Here is a 20,907-nt window from a genome sequence, read left to right on the forward strand (position 1 = left end):
TGTGGGTTTTGCCATATTTATATAAGAATTTTGCGGGATTTTTACAAAAATTCAGTTCAATTCCTACAGAAGTCATGAAAATTACCATGCTCAAATTAAGGAGGCTTAACCTTACCATTGTTAGAATAGTTCTTCTAGATCGAGCTTTGATACTACCATCTCATTTAAATATTGACCAATCGATGGCAGGACATCATGATGAAGCTTGCATGAGCACCACAATGGTGGCAAAGTGCGAATCCACACATGACTTTCATTAGTCTCAAGTACACAAATAAAACTAGAGCTTCTCTTTTCTTTTTCTAGTTTAGGTTTCTCTGTTCCTCCTCTCTCCCTCAAGATAACATTATTTTTTTCCCCTTTCCTTCTCTTGGGTGCATCATTAATTTTCCTGTCATCTTGATCTTGTCTTGTGTTCAATTTCCTACAATCTCGCAAGCATTTTTGACACCATCTCTACCCAGAATGCATGTTTATAAGGATTAATATTTTTGTAAGTTGTAGCCATATTTACATTTATATCCCATTTGCAAACCAACTGCCCAGTTTAATCATTATGTACACACTACACCAATCAATATTAATTTCTCTACTCCCTGAAAAGAAAGTGAGATGATCTGTAGCTTCTGAATATCCACTGATCCAAGCCTGCACCATGCTTATAAACTCCCTTTCAAGTTTGAACAATAACTACCACCACCATTATTTGTAACTTCTACTGGATATATACCATCAGCATCTAGTGGTGTATTACCCCTTGCACACCACACAAATTGCTAACTAACCACAAAATCATTAAACAAATATGCAAATTTTGACTTTTTGGCTTGCAAAGTTTGATTATTTGTCTTATTCAAAAAATTATGAAAATATCATTTATTTTACTTGTGACTTACTTTATTATCAAAAAAAACTTTAAGCATGACTTGTCATTTTTTATATTTGCACTAAATTTTTGAATAAGACGAATGGTCAAACATTATAACCAAAAAAGTTAAACATCTTATATTATGAAATGGAGGTAGTAGTAACTAACAATATACATGTTTATAGGGTATGCTAATTGGCAATCCTAGCCAATAAAAAAAAGTGACAGCAACAAGTGTTAGCTCCCCTGCCCCAATTGGTAGGTCCATCTTACCCCCCCTTCTTTCCTCCTTTGCCTTTGCCATTTCACCCCCACTCCACACACATTCACATTCCTCTCTCTCTCTCTACTGTCTCTCTCTCTCTCCTCTTCTGCTATGATAAATACCCTGGAAACTGCAATCACCCAGGCAAACCAGACAACACTTCACTTGGGAGTCAGCCTAGTTGAGCTCAAGCTAGCCTGATCGATCTCCTTCATCTTCTTCTCCTCATCATCACAACAAGGTTGTCAACTCAGCTCAGCCTCAGCCTCAGCCTCAGCTAGCTACTATATATCTGCCACCACACTGCAGCTCTAGTGTCTGCATAGCTTTTTGCTCTGTGCTAGTCTTGGTGGTGGTGGTTTCTGTGTGAGAACACCATCGGAGAGACAGAAAGATCGCCATGCCGCCTCAGGAGTTGCATGGTGATGATGAGCACCAGACAGCCGCAGGTGGCGGTGGCGGCGGCGGCGGCGACCACCACCTCGTCATCGACTTCAGTGATCCCCCTTCGACTACTTCTTCTTCTTCTTCGCCGCCGTCGTCGTCGTCTTCTTCGACCAATTGCTCCACCGCCGCCGCGTCTCCGGCCGTCGCGGCCGGCGCCGTCGTCCATCCCACCGCCGCCGCCGGCCGCCGCCTCCGCCCCGCCGTAAACTCCTTCCTCCTTGTCCTCAAGGTATTATATATACACGCATTTATATATGTACAGCTACGTGCATGCGCATGTTGATATATGTGCATGAGAGGTTGGTGATGAGACGTGTCCATGCATTTTTGCGATTGGTGTGTGTGGGGTGCAGTTCGAGGAGGTGGTGTACAAGGTGAAGCTCGGCAAGCCGGCGGCGGGATGGTGCGCGAGGGTGTCGTCCGCGATCGGTCGTGGTGGGGAAGGGAGGAAGAAGAAGGGTGCGGCGGCGGCGGTGACGAGGGAGAAGACGATCATTAGTGGGATGTCCGGGGTGGTGCGGCCGGGGGAGATGCTGGCGATGCTCGGCCCGTCGGGGAGCGGGAAGACGACGCTGCTGACGGCGCTTGGCGGGCGGCACGGCGGCGGCGGGAGCGGGATGCTGTCCGGGAAGATCACCTACAACGGGCAGCCGTTCTCCGGCGCGGTGAAGCGGCGCACCGGGTTCGTGACCCAGCACGACGTGCTGTACCCGCACCTGACCGTGGCCGAGACGCTCTGGTACACGGCGCTGCTCCGCCTCCCGCGCGCGCTCGGCGCCGGCGAGAAGCGCGCCCAGGCGGAGGAGGTGATGCTGGAGCTCGGGCTCGGCAAGGTGGCGCACAGCATGATCGGCGGCGTCCGCGGCGTGCGCGGGCTGTCCGGCGGCGAGCGCAAGCGCGTCAGCATCGGCCTCGAGATGCTCGTCGACCCCAGCCTGCTCCTCCTCGACGAGCCCACCTCCGGCCTCGACTCCACCACCGCCGCCAGGATCGTCGGCACGCTCCGCCGCATGGCCGCCGACGGCGGCCGCACCGTGGTGGTCACCATCCACCAGCCGTCGTCCAGGCTCTACCACATGTTCGACAAGGTCCTCCTCCTCTCCTCCGACGGCTGCCCCATCTACTACGGCCGCGCCGCCGACGCGCTCTCCTACTTCGCCTCCGTCGGCTTCGCCTCGCCGCTCTCCCTCAACCCCGCCGACCTCATGCTCGACCTCGCCAACGGTACGTCGCCCAGCGCCACCCCACCACTCACCATTACTGTCTCTCTCTCTCTCTCTCTCTCTAGCTTTTTGTGATGCTCTCCAATTCACATGGCATATTGGCATGTGGCACTCCATTCCTGACGCTCACGTCATCACTCTACCATTTTTCCAAGATTGGTTCCATACCATCCAAAAATTCATAAACTGTTTAGACTTATATCTCTGAAAAAAATCATGAAACGGATTAAAAACATGGCGGAAAATTAACAACAATTCCTTGAAAAATAATTTCAAGCATTGCAAACATCAATTTAACAAAAATGTAACATACACTTGATCCTAGCCCTTAGTGACCATTATTATCAGCTAAAAGTTCTGAGCTTGAAAAGTAATGCAGGGGCCTTGAAATTAAAGATCTTCGATCCTATAGGAATTGAATCACATATATATATGATTTTATTAGCTTTTTTTCATTGGTCACTTTGGAATTATACCATGTGTTGTTTCTGTGAGGGTACCTTTCTATGAACAGAGCCTAAACACCAACAAAATACAGAGCTTATCCCTCGAATTAAAGGTACCAGAGATATGATTTAGACTCCCATTAGCAACACATGAATTTTACAGAAAGTCCACACGACATTTCAATTCGTGTAGAAAACGAAAATTCCCTACATCCCAAATAGGTCCTCACAGTGTTATTCTCCCGTACGATTTTGTCCCATATAAAAAGATGGAGGAATCAGATCCTCCACAGTCATAATACATAATTTCCCCCACGGTTATTCAGTTAACCACCTTGCAAAAGCTAAACATAAAGCGATAATTAAATATTTTTTATTACAAAACACATTGCGAACGCAGATGCTCGTAATACATGCACTCACGTACCCGTACGAGCACATTCAAAGACTAGACTAACAGATATATCTTGAGATCGATAAAATCACCACGTACACTTCGCTATTGATAGTCACCGAAAAATAATTAGTGATAAATACAAACGCTAATGTCAAGTCATAGATTTAAACTCGGGTGAATAGGTTCCTCTACAAGTAGACTAATTATTCCCTCCGGTTTTTGCGCAAATATGTAAAATTATAACTCATGCTTAAAATATCTTTAGTAATAAATAAATCAAATCATAACAAAATAATTAATAATTATATATTTTTCGAAGTAGACGAATGATCAGACATCAACCAAAAATCAGGTGCGCCAAATAAAAAAAAAAGTAGAGGGAGTACACAAGCTACATGTTTTTTTTTTTTTTTGTAAAACAGCTACATACCATGGGCTCCAAATTATTTTAAGAAAGATAAAGAAACGAAAAGCACAAGCAGAGAGGCAAGGAGATGATCAGCTCGAGCACTGAGAAGCACAAAGCCAACGTGTTCGAGATCGTCTTCTTGATACGGTGCGCGCGCATGCCGTTCATGGGTCCCTGACGACAGCGACGCTTGAATTTTCTTTTTCTTCATCTGCATCACCATCGGCGCCGCGGTAGTGTTTGATTACATTTGCGAGCGATAGCGGCATGCTAGCTTGGTTGGGTGGGTGGAGATCGAGCGACATGGACGGGGACACACTGCTCGGCGCACTGGAGCTCAGCTCCATCCCCAATCATGGCGGCCATTTGCGGTTTCCGCGCCCGACAGCGCCACGCGCGCTCATCATCGTATTGCCTCCTCCATCCATGATCCATCCACGAATGTTTGAATCTTTTTCGTGATGAACAATGGCGGCCGGGACACCTATCGAGCTTACGTGCTTTTTTTTTTTCAATGTTGCATGCAGGTATCGCGCCGCAGATCGGGGCCGGCGATGGAGAAGTTGGTGGAGGGGCGGCGGCGAATGGCGGCGGGAGTGAGGCGGAGCTGAAGGAGGTGAGGGGGAAGCTGGCGGCGGCGTACGAGCGGCACATTGCGCCGGCGGTGAAGCTGGACATCTGCGCGCGGGAAGGAGGAGGAGTGGGGCAGGGCGGCGCGGCGGCGGCGGCGGCGAGGAGGCGTGGGAAAGCGGCGGCGGAGTGGACGACGGGGTGGTGGACGCAGTTCACGGTGCTGCTCCGGCGGGGGATGAAGGAGCGGCGGTACGAGTCGTTCAACAAGCTGAGGATCTTCCAGGTGCTGAGCGTGGCGAGCCTGGCCGGGCTGCTGTGGTGGCGGACGCCGGCGGCGCACCTGCAGGACCGGACGGCGCTCATCTTCTTCTTCTCCGTCTTCTGGGGCTTCTTCCCGCTCTACAACGCCGTGTTCACCTTCCCGCTGGAGCGCCCCATGCTGCTCAAGGAGCGCTCGTCGGGGATGTACCGCCTCTCCTCCTACTTCGCCGCGCGCACCGCCGCCGACCTCCCCATGGAGCTCGCCCTCCCCACCGCCTTCGTCGTCATCCTCTACTGGATGGGCGGCCTCGACCCGCGCCCTGGCGCCTTCCTCCTCTCCCTCCTCGTCGTCCTCTACAGCGTCCTCGTCGCGCAGAGCCTCGGCCTCGCCATCGGCGCCGTGCTCATGGACGTCAAGCAGGGCACCACCCTCGCCTCCGTCATCACAATGGTCTTCCTCATCGCCGGCGGCTACTACGTCCAGCACATCCCGCCCTTCGTCGGCTGGCTCCGCTGGCTCAACTACAGCTTCTACTGCTACCGCCTCCTCATCGGCATCCAGTTCGGCGACGGCGGCGCCCACTACGACTGCGGCGGCGGCGCACGCTGCCTCGTCGCCGATTTCCCGGCCATCAAGGCCGTCGGCCTCAACAACCACTGGGTCGACGTCTGCGTCATGGCGCTCCTCCTCGTCGGCTACCGCGTCATCGCCTACATCGCCTTGGACCGCCTCAAGCCGAGGTGAACCTGAACCACCTCGCCGTCGCCATCGCCAGCGGCATCAACCATGGCCAATCCACATTAGTAGAACCAATCCAAGTTATCCAACTAGCTAGAGCTGCTGATCCATCCAAGTCAAGAACAAAACGGGTCAATTAATTAACCTGGAAATTAAGTTCATTTCTTCTTAATTTCTTGGATGGATGGATGCTGCACCCTGAGAGAGAGAGAGACAGAGAGAGATAATTATAGCTTAATCGAGTGATTAATTAATTAAAACTACGAGGAGACGATGACCTGTTCCATCCTGTAATAACTAGTAGGGAGTTGGAACCCTGTACAATACAAGGAGAATACAATACAAACCTGCAGCTGCAGCTTAGCTCTGACAAGCAATTTTTCACACCACTGCTGCTGATTCACTAACCTCTTGTGGCATCCACACTGATCTGTTCTTTTTAACCACTAACATATTACCTATGCGTTGCAACAGGATCTTATTAAAAAATATCATTAGTATTTTATTAAAATATAGTTAATAAAATTGGTTTAACATATAGGTCTTAACTCTTTTTCTTTTAAAAAATAGAAGGGAGTTGGTGGTGGGGTAGGTGGTAGATTCACCACCACCACTACTTTCTTTTATAGTAGTAGTACTACTACTTAGTTAATTTCTATTCTCGTGAAGCTCCCAATTGATGTGGTAATTTCATTTTCATGTCCTATTTTTTGTCCTGACACAAAAGAAAACCATGGTGAGTGAGCTGAAAGCCTGAAAATTTTCTTGCATGTATGAATGTACCAGCACCAACCCTCTTTTGCAATGTTGAGTTGAGTACAGAGTCACGGAGCACAATGGGGGTTTTGGAGGGCAAGTGCAATGTAACAGGGAAAGATGCCTGTGCACAGTGTTTGTGCTGTTCTGGACCCTGGAGAAGTGAAGAGACCTCACTGTTTTGTGCATCTTAATTCTGACAATATGTGTATATGGGAGCTACCTTTTCTTAATTTTTGTTGATATTGTTTTCATCGCCCATTGAGAAAGTGAGAGTTGGAAGAAAACATATCAAGGCTACGACTTTGAGAAACAAAAGGGAAACAATTTGTGCTAATTGTCTCTGCTGCAATGGCCCAATTCTGAAACCGAGTTCCACTTAATGACACGCCCTACTGAATTCTGAAACATAGGTGATTCCACTGAGAGAGTGAAGGACAATTGTAGTAAAAGAAACAGAACAATTCCAGCCTTAACCAACTTTCATCTGGTTTTATTTTACTGTAAGATCAAAGTGACACAATTAAGTCCAAGGCCCATTGTGGAAAATGGAGATCTTCTTGGTATCATCTGGAATGCTGGAAACAGAATTTTTTTTCAGAACCTGGAAACAACAAAATTCAAATCCAAATGCCATAAAATAAACTGTAAAGAACAAATAATAAAATTAACTCCAATATTAAATTGTAAAAGTTAAATTTTGGCTTATCAGCCAAAGCAGAAGAGAAAGGATTGGAGCCAACTCGTTGCCTTCATGTTTTAGTAGCTAGAAAAAAACTAGCATTAACGTCGTCGATTTTTAGATGTACGTTTCATCATTCGTTCTATTTACTTTTTTGAATAATAATAATAATTACATATTTTCTTAAAATAAGATCAAGGATAGAACATAGTTCAAAAGTTAACATCGTCCAACATAAAACAGAATGACTGATCCATTATCTAAGGGCCTATTCGTTTTGAAGGAAAAAAAGAATCAAATTCCTTTGGAAACCATTCGGTTTGTACGAATAAACTATAGAAAAATCAAAGGAAATTTTCTCTCCCTACAAGACATAGAGAGAAAACATATGAAAATTTCTATTCACCCATACCTCTTGGAAAAATTTCTATGCATTAGTGTTACCATACATCCCCATTTCTTAATTTTTTTCTATTCCAAACCGAATAAACCTAAAAAAATAAACAAAATTACTGGAGGATGTAATACACTCAGTCATGTGGGGGCCCAAGGTCGACAGAGGCGAAGGTTCTTCCAAGTTGCGTCGGCCCAGCGCCTACCGGCTTGGGCTTGGGGTGTTGGACCCGGTTCCCGCCTATAAGTACTCGCCGCGGCGGCGCCCCTTAGGTTTGGCCGCGCCGCCGCCGAAGCCGAAGCCGAAGACGAACCGCCACCACTGCCACTGCCTGCACCACGCCGCCGCCACGCGCACGATGGCGAGGTCTACAACGCCGACGCGGCGACCGGCATCCTCCTCCTCCGTCTGCTGCCGCGTCAGGCTATCCGCCGCCACCGGCGCACGCGCGCAGCACCCGCGCCAGCCGAACGGCGGCCTGAGCAGCCTCCCGTCGTCCGTCGTCCGTCTCTCGCTCCCGGCCACCACCGCCTTCGTGTCGTCCCGCGGTGGCGGCGGCGGCGGCGAGCGCGGGAGGAGGGAGTGCGCGTGCTCGCCCACCACGCACCCTGGCTCCTTCCGCTGCGCGCGTCACCGGAGCGCGGCGCAGCAGGCGGCGGCTGCCGCGCGTCCTCCGTCCGCGCCCGGTCTGCTTCACGGCGACGCGAGGCGGTCGGCGATGGCCAACCCCCTGGTGCGCATCGCGGCGGTGGAGGGCGGCGACCACGTCCGCCGCGCCGTCGCGTCGCTCATCCGCCCGTCCTCCCACCACCGCCGCCGCCGCGCCGCCTTCCTCCCGCGCCCCAGCCGCCTCTCCGCCATGTCCGCCGCCGCTGCCACCTCGTCGCCATGAGGAACAACGAAGCGCATCCATCACCGACTCACCTCCCAAGCTCGTACGATCTTAAACATGCTGCAATTTTGGATCTCTTTCTCCGGAAATTTTCGTACTGTTCATAGTAGAGCTCATCTCGTCAAGTCTAACCGTGTTGTTCATTACTACTAGCTTAGTACTATACCACAACATTATGTCAGACATTTCTTTGTTATTTAATTAATTTGATTTTTTGTATGGAAAGTTAATCAAGCCCCTGCCAATCTGTCATACGCTAATTCAGATCTGCAGAAATGTTTAATGAAATTTCGTACAACGCTTTCGCGTAGTTTGAATGCAAAGAAATTTCGTACAGAATCAATCCGTCGTTGCAGTGCAATTTCTTCGCAAATTTTGCGTTCAAATAGAACGGGACGCTCGTCAAGTACGAATCGTGCAAGTAATTAAGCGACTGGCTAACTAACCACCCATCTATTTTAGTTGATCCATTTTTAGTAGTGGTATATTCGAATGAGCGGTCGGTTTTTGGATTCAGCGGTCAACGGGTCAACGAGATGGAAAGCACAGCGGGCCTAGCGAAGAATTTGGAACTAGGCAGTGGTGTCGGTTGACCGGTTCCGTGGCTGCGTTGAAGGAACGCAGAGAAAGTCAACGAGGGTCAGGTCGGGCGTGGCGGGCAAGAAACCATGGCGGGGCCCACTCTGTCCGTGTTGCATCACAGTATGGGCCGGCCTGTCCTGTTGCTGGGCCGAGAAAGCGCGTGTGTTTTCAGCCCGTCTTACCGGGAAAATGATCGGCCCAACCAGTTTGGGCTGGAGATGTGCGTCAAGATTCAATTTTGACCGTTGATTGGTATGTAGTAGATTCGTGCTATGCATAGGCGACAACAAATCATGCATGCTAGGGAGTCTAGTCTAATGGGTTAATGTCCGCGCATATGTATAAATATTTTATACTTTATATTTGTATATGTAAAGTTTTATCTTTATACATATAAAGTTTTCATATATAGAAAATTTGTACATGAAACAAATTTAACATATAAAATATCTAGTAGAAAAATATTTATATTAAAAATATCATGTTAGAAAATTGTATCTATAAAGATTATATACTATATATATATTAATTTATATATAGAAAATTTATATATGGAAAGTTTACGTATATAAAGTTTGTACATATAAAATGTTCGAGTAGGTAAACAACTACGTGGGCGTTCCTCCGGTAGACTTTTTGCGCATGTTATGTCATGCTGAGCTACACCATGTTTCGTGTAATTAATTGTGATGTATTTCTAACTTACATTATAATTATACTATACTTATATTCGATAATTTTTTAGGGACTTTTTATCAACATATTATGTAGTTTTGGATCATGACTGATATTACACCACAAATGGGTATGATAACACAGAATTTCAATCTTACATGTACTAGCTATACCAGCAGTAATAGTTCATATACATCAACAAGACCATGAAAATTTTTAGACACAGATATCAATGGGACGGCTTGTCAAAACCTAGCTAGCTAGGGCCCTTTGGCTCCCGGCTGTGGCATCTGCAGCATGTTGCCGAACCAGCGGTTGCACTGGTACACGGAGCAGAAGGTCTGCAGCGCCGTCATGAGCAGCAGCACGACGGCGGCGAGCAGCGTCAGCACCCGCCACGACCGGAACACGTACCGCTTCAGCATCTTCCTCAGCCTCACCGTCGCCCGCCTGCTCCGGTGCTCGTTCACCGCCCGGATCGCCCCGTCCAGCCGCGGCACCCTGCTCAGCCGCGTCGCGCGGCACATCCCGTTCCACATCTCCGCCGCCTCGCCGTCGCTCTTCATCCGGTTCACCACCACCCCGCTCTGCCGCAGGATCTTCACGTCCTTCGCCGTGTCGATGATGCCGTTCATCAGCTCGGTGTAGCGCGCCAGCACCAGCGGCCCGCGCACGGCCACGGCCTCGTAGGCCACCAGGTTGCGGAGGATCACCTCCGTGTTGCCGTCCAGGGTGATGACCGGCAGGCTCAGCGTCGCCGTCGCGGCGTCGAACGCGATCCCCGCGATGCCCTCCACCGCCGGCGCGAAACGCACCCCGCAGGCGGCGAGCTGCGCCACCGACGGGATCATCAGCTCCTGCGCCAGCGGCGAGTTGATGATGGTGCCCAGGTTCACTCCCTTGAGCCGCGCCTCCACGTCCTGCGACGACCACAGCTTCCCGACCAGCGGCGCCACCGCCGACAGCAGCGGCACCTTGTTCACGAGCTTCCCCGCCGTCCCCGGGAGGCTCGTCATCAAGCTCATCGGCCGGGAGATGAGGTTCTTCTTGATGAACCGCACCGGCGCCACGTTGAGGCTCGACACCTGCACGCACGCCTGCTTCACCTTGTCGTAGTCGGGAAGCTCCTGCTGCATCTGGTCGAACACGTCGACGGCGGAGAAGTCCTCGGGGACGAGCGGTGGCGGCTCGTTCCCGGCGGCCTCCGCGACGGCGTCGGTCGGGACGAGGAAGTGGTAGAGCAGCTCGAGCAGGTGGGCGTGCCTGGACAGGTCGCCGGCGACGGCCATGGCGGCGTTGGCGGTGGTCTTGATGGGGGACACCTCGGTGATGAAGCGGCCGAGCACCCCGCGGAGGGCGTCGGCGGCGGCCTGCTCGGCGTCGTGGCGGAGCTCGAGGGCGCAGGCGAAGAGGAAGAGCGGGATCTGGTTCTCCAGCATCATGGCGTCGCGCACGACGGCGTTGATCCAGTTCGTCGCCGACGAGACCATGTCGGTGGCCTCGTCGCGGTGGTAGCCCTCGAGGAAGTCGAGGAGGAAGCACGTGTCGATGGCCATCATCCATGCCAGCGTATGCTCGTTCAGCTCCACTAACCTACATGTATCAGAGTATGTGTCTGAATGACCTAATTTTACACGGTTAACCTGAGATTAGGCAACTCGAATGATACAACTGACATAGAGAGAACTCGATCAGAACAAATAATACGCCCTCCTCCTGGATACTTGTTTGAGATGCATGAATTTTAAGAATTTTTGTTCCCTCATTTCAATTTCTATGATCTTTGTAAATTCATTTGAAAACTAAAAAAACATAGAGGGTTCCTAGTTTTAGTCGCCTGATAAACATAGAGGGTTCCTAACAGTAGCGGATCTATAAAAAATATTATGGGGAGTTGAACGAAAGAGAACTACTTCCAACCCGTCTTTCTCTTCAATAATATCGAAATTTTGTTAGGGGTAGAGGGGGCTTCAATGGCGCAGATCAGGTATAGGGGGCTAAAACCTTCTAGCCCCGGTGGTAAATCCGTACCTAGTTCCTAATTGAGTAATTGACCACTCTTATTATTGTCTCCTCTATTAGCCCTTGCTAGCCCACCGACCTATATATAGCCTCCAGCTGTGTGACTCTAGTGATAGTGATGACACTATACTTCCCACCCTTTTTTTCATGGCCCATCGTCGATCAATTGACTCTTCTGACTATCTCTCTAAGCCTCGGAAACCGCAATCTTCCCTCTCCCCAACCCATGCCCTAAAACTTAACCCTAATCCATTGGTTATTTATTGGAGTTGTTGGGAGTAACCGATGACCATAAAAATAAAGGGAGGCCAACAAGGAGCTTGCCATCATCGACCCTTCTCCTCTCTTCTTGCTTCTAGAGGTTGAAAGTGACTAAAGTTTGTCGCAATTTCAGTAATCTAAAATCTAGCTAACAATCCCCAAAATATTATAGTATAACTGTGACATCCTAGCCCAATATGTCATATGTGGCCCATGCGAGCTGTGTGTGCATGCTTAGTACCACCTTGCTAGTTTAGTAAGAATGAAACCAACTTATAAGGCATCACCCCTCTAACCATATCACTTCCGGGTTAACTCTTTTACATGAAGTAAGGATGAAAATGTAAGTGTGGTGGTATGTATAAGTGGGTCTACCCGTTGGTTAGGCTGGGCTACACGGTTCCGGTAGACATGTCATTACAATAACTAATAGGTTTTTTATCGGGCGTGTCTTTGGTCAAACATGCGAAATCTTCTTTGGAAGCTTGACAAATTTAAGTATCAATTAGTCTTTGAATATTTGGTCTGTTTATATCATATGTGCAAAATTCTTATTTGAATTTTTTATTGTTGTAAAATATAGTTTTTGTTGGTGTTCAAATATACCATAATAAAACTAGTTGTCAAAAATTTAAGGAGTACACAAGATTATATCCAAAACAAGAAGTACGGTGATGCATTTATTTTTGATTGAACATGGGATCGAGTGACTTTAGCTCTGCTTTCTGCAGTTGCATAAACTTTGCGCCATAATTAAGTTTTAGTTTACTCTATGAGAGATGTTGAGATGTCAATTGTTTCTCTCCTTTATGTATGCCCATGATAACAAATGTTACGTAGATATGGTTTAGTTTATAGCTATGTATAATCTAAATACTAGATTATATATACCGTGCCACGTAGATAGGCAGTTGGTTATTTGTTTCTTGAAAGCTACATCAAGCCAACTTGTTGTCAAAAAACCTCAATGTCAAAGGTTTTTGCTCGTCGTTTTTCTCAACTGCATTGCTTTAATTAGCAATTAGCTAGCATATATAACTGCAAAGGTAAAAAAAACGAAAAAAAAAGACCCATCACGTGTGGTATATCCATTTTATTCAATAGTTTAATGCATGGTTGCAGTACAAAGACTAACATCCTCTTCAATTGGAATTAACGCAGATGATATCAAAATATGATTTTGACAGGAACGTCGCCCAAACGAATCTTTCTAAAAATCCAAATGGTTGTGAAAATTTTTGAAACAAAAATAGCAATGTGCTCTGTCAGTTATTAACTGGCTCACACAATGAACCCTAGATGCCCAGGAATTGGTAGTGATGGTACATAAATTAGCCAAACAATTAATAAGTTATAAGTTTGTAACGTCTGCATGCATGTGAATCGAAAGGCAGATCTTCACCAACCCTTCTAACTTAAGCAAAGCTAGTGTCTAAGTCTAATGGTGGCATGACAAGCATGGCATCTCGATCCCCTACTACAGTAACATGCATGCAAATAAAACTTTAATCAGCACATGACCATATGACGATAGTTAACTAATTAACAGGAGTAGTTTCAGCTGCAGCCTGCAGGTGATATCTGGTAGCTACTGCCTCCGTTTTTGGATTTTTTTATGTTACCTTCCAATAATGGTAAGCCGTCTATCGATTTGATTTGGATCCAACAGATCTGATTTTATTATACTACACCGGTAGTACATGAAGTATAAAGATAAAACTAAAACTAAAATATATAATTTTATGATAAATTTATGTGTCGTATATCATATTAAAATAGATAAATTGATAAATATATATTACCAAAGTCTTAAATAAAATATTTAATATACTTATAAAAATATATAATTAGATCTAAATTTTAGTACACTACCACCACTATTAATAAAAAGGTATTGTAACCGTGTCCACGTCTTTTATTCAATTTCATTAACTTTTAAATATACATTTAACCATTTATTTATTTAAAAATTTATATAATTATTAATTAATTTGTTATAATTTATTTTTATTGATATTTTAAAATAACTTACATTCATTTTTTAATAGACAAACGATAAAAAATAAATTAAAAAGTCAATGGTGCCAAAGTCGTAGAACCACTTAATTCAGCTTAATGCAGGGATCAGTAGTAACAGACGTACCTGTGGTAGGGCGCGAGGATCCTCTCGTGGATGTCGTAGAACCGCTGGACGAGGTCGTCGAACTTCTTGCCGGCGGCGAAGAGCTTCTCGGCGCGCTTGGCGGCGGCGAGCTTGTAGCGCTCCATGTCCCTCAGCTCGGGGCGGCGGCAGTGGTACGGCCCCAGCGCGAAGTGGTGCGGCGCGTACGCCTCGGGCCTCGTCGACCTCAGCACCTTGGGCACGTCGAACACCCTCACCACCGCCGCGCCCAGCTCCTCCGCCGCCCGCTCCGCCATGCTCTCCCTCACCCTGCTCAGCCACCGCCCCTCGTCGAACCCGACGCCGGCGTTCCCCGCCGCCACGCCCACAAACCGCGCCTGCTCCTGCATCCGCGCCACCTGCTCAGCTGTAGTACTCGCCATCGCCGTCGCCGCCGTCGTCGCCCTCTCCGGCGAGCTCTGGGCTAGCTAGTTAGTGTTTTGGATGCTAGCTCGCTCTTAGTTCTATATAGTATGTATATATAGCATATGGGTTCTTGGAGATTGATGGGTTGGTTATTAGGTCAAGGAGGGCATGATGATGAATTGATGATGGATTAGTGCAAGTGGGTGGTTGGAGATGGAGTTAAAAAGATGATTCTATTGGATTAATTAGGGTTGGACAGCGCGTAAGCCAGAGAGCCCTACGTGAAACATGCCCATGTACGTATGTGATCTATAATATCAAGTTGCCAATGGTCTCCTCTCCTTACCGAGTGAAGAAGAATTGGCATGGATGCATGCATGCATGCGTGCTTGACTTTCTCTGCACCTTAATTAAGGTGTGATGAAGCATATTATATGTGAACTTGGTATTACAGGATCCTTAAAATGATTCATGTGTCTATGATGTAAAAGTATACAACTTGAACGAATTAATTTGGAAGTTTTGGTTATATACATATAGTGTCATTTGAACGCAGGCTCACCCATGCAATGAGGTCAAAGACATAATATGGATTCAGATCAAGGTTAATAAAGTTCAAAATATTTTTTATTACTATTAAATCTGTTTCAAAATAAAAAAGATTTATATGATTCAAATCTTATACCACAACATAAGCACTACTACATCCGTTCATTTGATTTCCTTGATTCCAACGATTTTATAACCAATCGGGTACCGAGTAGCAATTCAAACTTCAAAATTCAAAAAATTAACCATTGAGATGATTAAAACAAATCTTAGTACATTACAAAATAATCTTGAAATGTCTATATTTAGGAAGGAATCGAAGTACTATGAGAGGGCAATTGTCCATGACAGAGCGTACATATATCAAACATTCTCATATATAAGTTCATCGACCGTCACCGAGCAAAGAAAACTTATTACAAAGTTAACTCACATTGGTGAAGCTCCATCTACATGTGAACTTTGTTAATTAATTAGATGTGTCAATGATGACGAGCATCATATTATACTGTTGGGCCGTAGTTAAACAAACGTTGCAAACGTGTAGTGGATAAGGGCATCTAGCTAGGGGCAATGATACAGATGAGTTTCAGACATATGCATGTGGAGTTAAGTACTCCATAATCCATATATTGCCCAGCTTAATTCAGCTAGCCAGCTATGATTAATTAGAGCATGATGATGATCCAGTGATTAATTACATGAGTAGCAAGTACTCTATATCTCTAGAGTGGATCATATTATAAGAGTTGATGGGTACTTGAGAGATGGATATTTTTTTTTGATTGATTACATTTATATCAGGTATTAACCACTTAAGTACCAGGATAAACTTTAAAGAATGAACAGCGTCTGGTGGCTAGCTCATGTTATATTTTTTTCTTTGGCAACTTGTGATCACTGTTGCTAATAGTATGTGATTTTAATGGAAGCAGAACCAGTAAATGGTCTTAGAATAATCAATATATGTTGTGAAAGTAATTATAAGGCAATGGTAATAATGACATGTGAAGAACACTTTTGAGACCCGGTGTTGTTCATATTGTAATGTACAAATACAACGAGAAAACGTCTGACTCATCTGTGCATAGAACAATATCCATATTTGGGGTAAATTTTATAAAAAAAATTCAATGTTTGATAGTCACAATTATACAAAATCATAAGTATTAATTACGACTTGTAGGTTGTACCACGTAATTCATGGTAGTACTATGGTATTAAGCTTCACAAAATCCTACATCCGTACACATAATAATTAAGCATGTATTTAATTAAAATTTCACTTATGAGGTGTCTATAAAAGCTATGGTTATATGTTACAAGCCATTATTTATATCCATGGTTTTGTACAAATTTGAATATAGAACAATTATTTCTTTTAGAACAAATGCTCTCTATTTTAACATTAACAGTGAAAACTTGATAGTCCATATGCTTATATATCATACATATGAAGAGAAAATGGCTCAACAACATGTTTAGTCCCTATATAATCGAAATTTTGTTCGGTTATAACATGCCATCAACATAGAAAAGTATAAATAATACCTTTTCTCGAGCTGGGAAGCAACTTTTGTGTGATGGACAGTTGGTCGCAATCTCCATCTTGGGAATACGTAGGACTGAATGCACTGGCAGATGGTGTATATACATTGACGCAATTACTCTGATGTAAAAAGTCAGAGATACATGGCCGCTAACATATGGGTCCTATTGTTCATGGGCCCATATATCAACCATTGAGTTTCTCTAATTTTTGCGTCAAATAATCCCTGTGCATGTCTTTAATTCCCTATATAATCGAAAAAAAGATTACCCTTTTTTGAGCTCACCTCACATACCACCAAGAGTTAGAGCTCCATAACGACAGCATACATGTTCTGAAAGTCTGAACTCTACTGCAAGCATGCAATTAGCTGTGGGTTCTGTAGTTTTTAAATTAAGGCCATACTTACGATTTTGTTAAGGATTCATCTCACATGCATGCATCATTTTAAAATTTGAATAACCATGTGACTGTGAAACACATGGGTTACTATATTTTTCTCAAACTTGAATTCTTTAAGCTGAAGAAATGGAGTAAGATAATGTCAAACTGCATGTGTTGTGTGCCCTGCTGCTTTGTCCTCAACAGCAGGAGCTGCATACCTGGGCCGTTTCTCCTTGGGCCGGGAATACACGGGCCCATATGGGCCCACGAATAAATAAATAATAAGTATTTATAAAAAGGAAAAAAAGCGAGATAATAAGCGGATAAAATAAGGCGGGGAGAGGCCACGGCCGTTGCGTCGCGTCTCCGGCCGCGGTGGTAAGCTTACCTCTCCTGACCTCTACGCCGCCGGCGGTCGCGCGCCCCCGCCGCCATGGCCGCCACCGCCGCCCTCCAGCCTCCGGTGTCTTCGCATCGTCTTACGCTGAGGCGTTTCCCCGGCAGCGGCTCGTTGGTTCATTATGGGTTGCCCGTCGCGGCGGCGGCGGCGGCGGCGGGGTCGTTCTGCCTCCGCGTCTCCTTCAACCCCTCCGGGAACTTCGACCTCTCCCTCTCCACCGACCAAGACGGTGAGTAAATTTCCGCTGCTAATACTAATCAGTAATCGGAGGAGAGCGAACTACTTGCTGAACTAATTCTAGGCGAACAACATTTATATTTTTCTTCCATCAACAATAGTAATCTCCATGGAGCCCTGGAACAAAATTCTCCATTTTATCCTGCTTGAAACAGATTAGAAATTAATATACTTTTTGTTAGTACTATATATCTATTTTAATAGATGACGTCATTAAGTTTTTGTCACATGTTTTATTATTTGTCTTAGTAAAAAAACTTATGTAAATATTATTTATTTTGTTATGATTGAAATTAATGTATTTTAATTATAACTTAATTTTTTATATATTTGCATAAATATTTTGAATAACACAAATGACCAAATGTGTAAGACGTTATTTATTAATATACGGAGGGAGTATAATCCATGCTTGTTTTTCTTCACATCACTATGTGTTGCTAAATGTTAAGTGCACTATCTATCAGTCTATTGGATATCTCTTCTACGTATTAGTATCTTAGTCCTCCATTCTGTAACTGCACATTTCTGTGAAGGTGTTATGGTTGTACTGAAGTTACGTCATCTATAATTCAGTACGAGTATATCACATATGATTGGCAAAAGCAGAAACGAAAGAATACTAAACTTTGTTTGGGCCAAAGTATCTGAGCTTTTCAATTAATAGTGTAATTCAGTCTAAAGTACCTTCAAACCAGCGCATGAAATGCGGCTTGGAAATGCCTAATCACCCACTGGGTTATTCATTTATGGAATTCCATAGCTGGTGGTTGGTTCGAGTTCCGTGAAGAGTAAAAGTTGTTAGGGCATGTACAACAGTGAGACAATGGTCATCTATATACATCCACATCAGATTAATCATTCTACGTGGTATCATCAATATCTTTTGGTTACAAATCACAATCTTTGACAATTTTCTGTAGATGCCCCACAAGTTGAACCTCCTCCACCACCTACAGAAGGTCGCTTTGAGATTGTCATCAACAACGATATCATCCGGACACTTGACCTATCACCTGTTCAAGAAGTGCTTGGTGACTCGGATTCCCTGACACCAGGTCCATCTACAAACGCCATGACATTACATTGCTTGACCAGCCATTTCCATGTTCTAGTTAACAAGAATCTTATGTACATCATTCAGCTCAAGCAAAAAATCTCTTGGACCGGACGGTTGGGTTTACCATAAACTACGAGAGGGAGGATCCGTACGATGTGCGAGAACTGTCAGAGTTACCGGATATACGGCTATGGTTTGTGAGGCTTGATGCTTGTTACCCTTGGTTTCCTGTTGTTCTTGATTGGAGAGCTGGTGAGCTTGCAAGATATGCTGCAATGCTGGCTCCTCACCAGGTGACCAGAGACACTGAATTTTTATAACCTGCATATGCGAATTCTACCCGCCAAAAGAATTGGACACTTTCATTTCTTTTTCAGAGTTTTTGATAGTTTAAAATTTCAAATATCTGCAGATGAGCATGAGGCTTGGTGTTGTGTTCAACCCGGAGGCGCTGGAACTGTTTGTGATGAAGAAGGTGTTCATTGTCCATTCATGGCTAAAGCAGCAGAACCATCCTAAGCCTGCACTGAAGACTGCTGATATGGCCAGGATGCTTGGTTTTGGTATAGGAGATGAACTATTTGATTTGATTGAGAAGTATCCTGTTGGCCCTTCATAGATCTATCTACATAATCTAGAGAATTTTGTCATGGTTAGGGATCACATCACACTGAATCAAATGGAAACTGTTCGAGTCGCCTGGGCTTTGGTGTAAATAGTACCACAGAAATCAAATTAGCTCAGGAATACAGTTTGACATTTTGCTCCTGATGCAGTGATGCTACTAGCTAGCAGGTTGTATACAAAGCTACTGCTCCTGCAACTGTGAGTTTGCACAACATTTTACTCTAACATGAATATAATTTTGTCATACGTTGCTTGAGAAAAGAATCTCTCCCCATATTTCAGTTTCTGACTCACCTGTCTTTAGCCAGGAGGCATCCGACATTTGCAGACATAACAATTATCTCTCTGCTCATCCGTAGTCGTCAGTGTTTTGTTAGGGAGCAGAATGCTTAGCACAAAATGTACACTCTCCTTCAAAAAGGCGCAGCATTTCCTGCAACCCTGTCCAACTTGAATGCCTTGAGAACAAAAAAAACAAAACAAATTAAAGCCCCAGGTAACTCTACTGAGAGCTTGATTGGACTGTCAAAAGACATGTAGTAGCTGTCTGGTACAGTTAGGCTTGAACATCAGACAAATCCTAGAACAGTACACTGATCCTGTTCCATAACAAACTGCTGTTCAGACTGAAGCTCAACTCAATTGGACCAGAAACAAATCAGACAAGAGAAGAGAGACTGCTCATCAGAGCTAAACTAATGTGCTGAAAAACTAGTGAGCCATACAACCCATCATTTTTCTGAAGATTTGATGGGGGTAGCATCTTCAGAAAATTCAGAGAAAACTGAACTAGCTGCATAATTGAGCATAGTATCATCTATCTGCTACTTGCAACTAGCATGGGCCGCAAGGAGTTGTTCGATGGTGATTCGGTGAATGACCACCGGGCCCGGAGTAGTCCTCACTGAACCTTGGTGCCACATCATGGGGATTGTTCATCTTCAGAGGCTTCGTTCTACTTCTACCTGGGTCACGCCTACCGTTGGATGTGCGACGCGTGTCGATCGGACGGCTAGCAGATGCCTGCCACTTGGAGTTTAGTATCTCCTGGCACATATTAATTTAGTTGTTCATGATCAGTTGATCACTATGTGTTCATGCTCAACATGGTAATTAATGGAGCTGTTTAATTATCCAGGCTCAGAAATACTGACCTCATTTTTCAGAGCTGCATGGAACCCCATGTCCAACCTAAGTCCTAGAAAAGATACAATGGATTGTAACAAGAATCAGATGGTGCTACACAACAATGAGAGGTAAAAACAAAATGTATCTGAACTCAAATGAGATGAGTATTGGACATTAATTGCCCCTGAAACATTACCATGAGCTGTTGCTGCTGCCATGATCAGGAGGGTGACAGAAGCCAATGCCAAGGAGCTCCCCATTGCAGCTGCTAAATTTTGATGAAATGAAGCTCTAAAGAAGAGTGTCAGGACTCAGGTGTGCGAATTAAACTGCCCCAAGGTGAGGTCTTTTGTCTGCATATATATGGGCTCAGTCAGCTAACAGCTCTTGCTCCCCAGATTTCAGAATGCTTTGGAAATCTGAACTAGAGATGCTCACATGCATGTCTCCTAGCCGGTGTACTCTGACACATGCTCTTGTTAATTAGTCTGAATAACAAACGGAAGAGCCCTCGATGTGATTTATTTTATGAACACATGTAGCTTTGGCTGTGA

General features: G+C 45.2%; 5 protein-coding genes across 5 annotated transcripts; 3 read left to right on the plus strand and 2 right to left on the minus strand.

Moving 5' to 3' along the window:
- The first annotated feature begins 1,268 nt into the window (after positions 1-1,268).
- LOC102706031 (ABC transporter G family member 14) lies at positions 1,269-5,998 on the plus strand. Its single transcript, XM_040526824.1, has 3 exons — positions 1,269-1,809; positions 1,934-2,804; positions 4,583-5,998. Exons 1-3 carry the CDS (start codon positions 1,534-1,536, stop codon positions 5,632-5,634), a joined length of 2,199 nt encoding a protein of 732 aa, XP_040382758.1. The 5' UTR covers positions 1,269-1,533; the 3' UTR covers positions 5,635-5,998.
- A 1,752-nt stretch (positions 5,999-7,750) lies between these two features.
- Positions 7,751-8,617, plus strand: LOC121055225. The gene has a single exon (XM_040527212.1). It carries the CDS (start codon positions 7,819-7,821, stop codon positions 8,350-8,352), a length of 534 nt encoding a protein of 177 aa, XP_040383146.1. The 5' UTR covers positions 7,751-7,818; the 3' UTR covers positions 8,353-8,617.
- Positions 8,618-9,831: 1,214 nt separating this feature from the next.
- LOC102706313 (putative UPF0481 protein At3g02645) lies at positions 9,832-14,436 on the minus strand. Its single transcript, XM_006659807.3, has 2 exons — positions 14,036-14,436; positions 9,832-11,202 (listed from the first exon to the last, which is right to left on the minus strand). The coding sequence occupies exons 1-2, from the start codon at positions 14,434-14,436 to the stop codon at positions 9,870-9,872; spliced, it is 1,734 nt and encodes a 577-aa protein (XP_006659870.3). The 3' UTR covers positions 9,832-9,869.
- A 2,790-nt stretch (positions 14,437-17,226) lies between these two features.
- On the plus strand, positions 17,227-19,469 carry LOC102706590 (protein CHLORORESPIRATORY REDUCTION 6, chloroplastic). The gene is made up of 4 exons (XM_015840020.2): positions 17,227-17,530; positions 18,462-18,596; positions 18,683-18,891; positions 19,011-19,469. Exons 1-4 carry the CDS (start codon positions 17,335-17,337, stop codon positions 19,215-19,217), a joined length of 747 nt encoding a protein of 248 aa, XP_015695506.2. The 5' UTR covers positions 17,227-17,334; the 3' UTR covers positions 19,218-19,469.
- Positions 19,470-19,538: 69 nt separating this feature from the next.
- Positions 19,539-20,907, minus strand: LOC107304798. The gene is made up of 4 exons (XM_015840412.2): positions 20,792-20,907; positions 20,550-20,706; positions 20,380-20,423; positions 19,539-20,272 (listed from the first exon to the last, which is right to left on the minus strand). The coding sequence occupies exons 2-4, from the start codon at positions 20,611-20,613 to the stop codon at positions 20,060-20,062; spliced, it is 321 nt and encodes a 106-aa protein (XP_015695898.1). The 5' UTR covers positions 20,614-20,706; positions 20,792-20,907; the 3' UTR covers positions 19,539-20,059.

Source organism: Oryza brachyantha, chromosome 8 (genome assembly GCF_000231095.2).
Source record: "Oryza brachyantha chromosome 8, ObraRS2, whole genome shotgun sequence".
Taxonomy (NCBI): domain Eukaryota; kingdom Viridiplantae; phylum Streptophyta; class Magnoliopsida; order Poales; family Poaceae; genus Oryza; species Oryza brachyantha.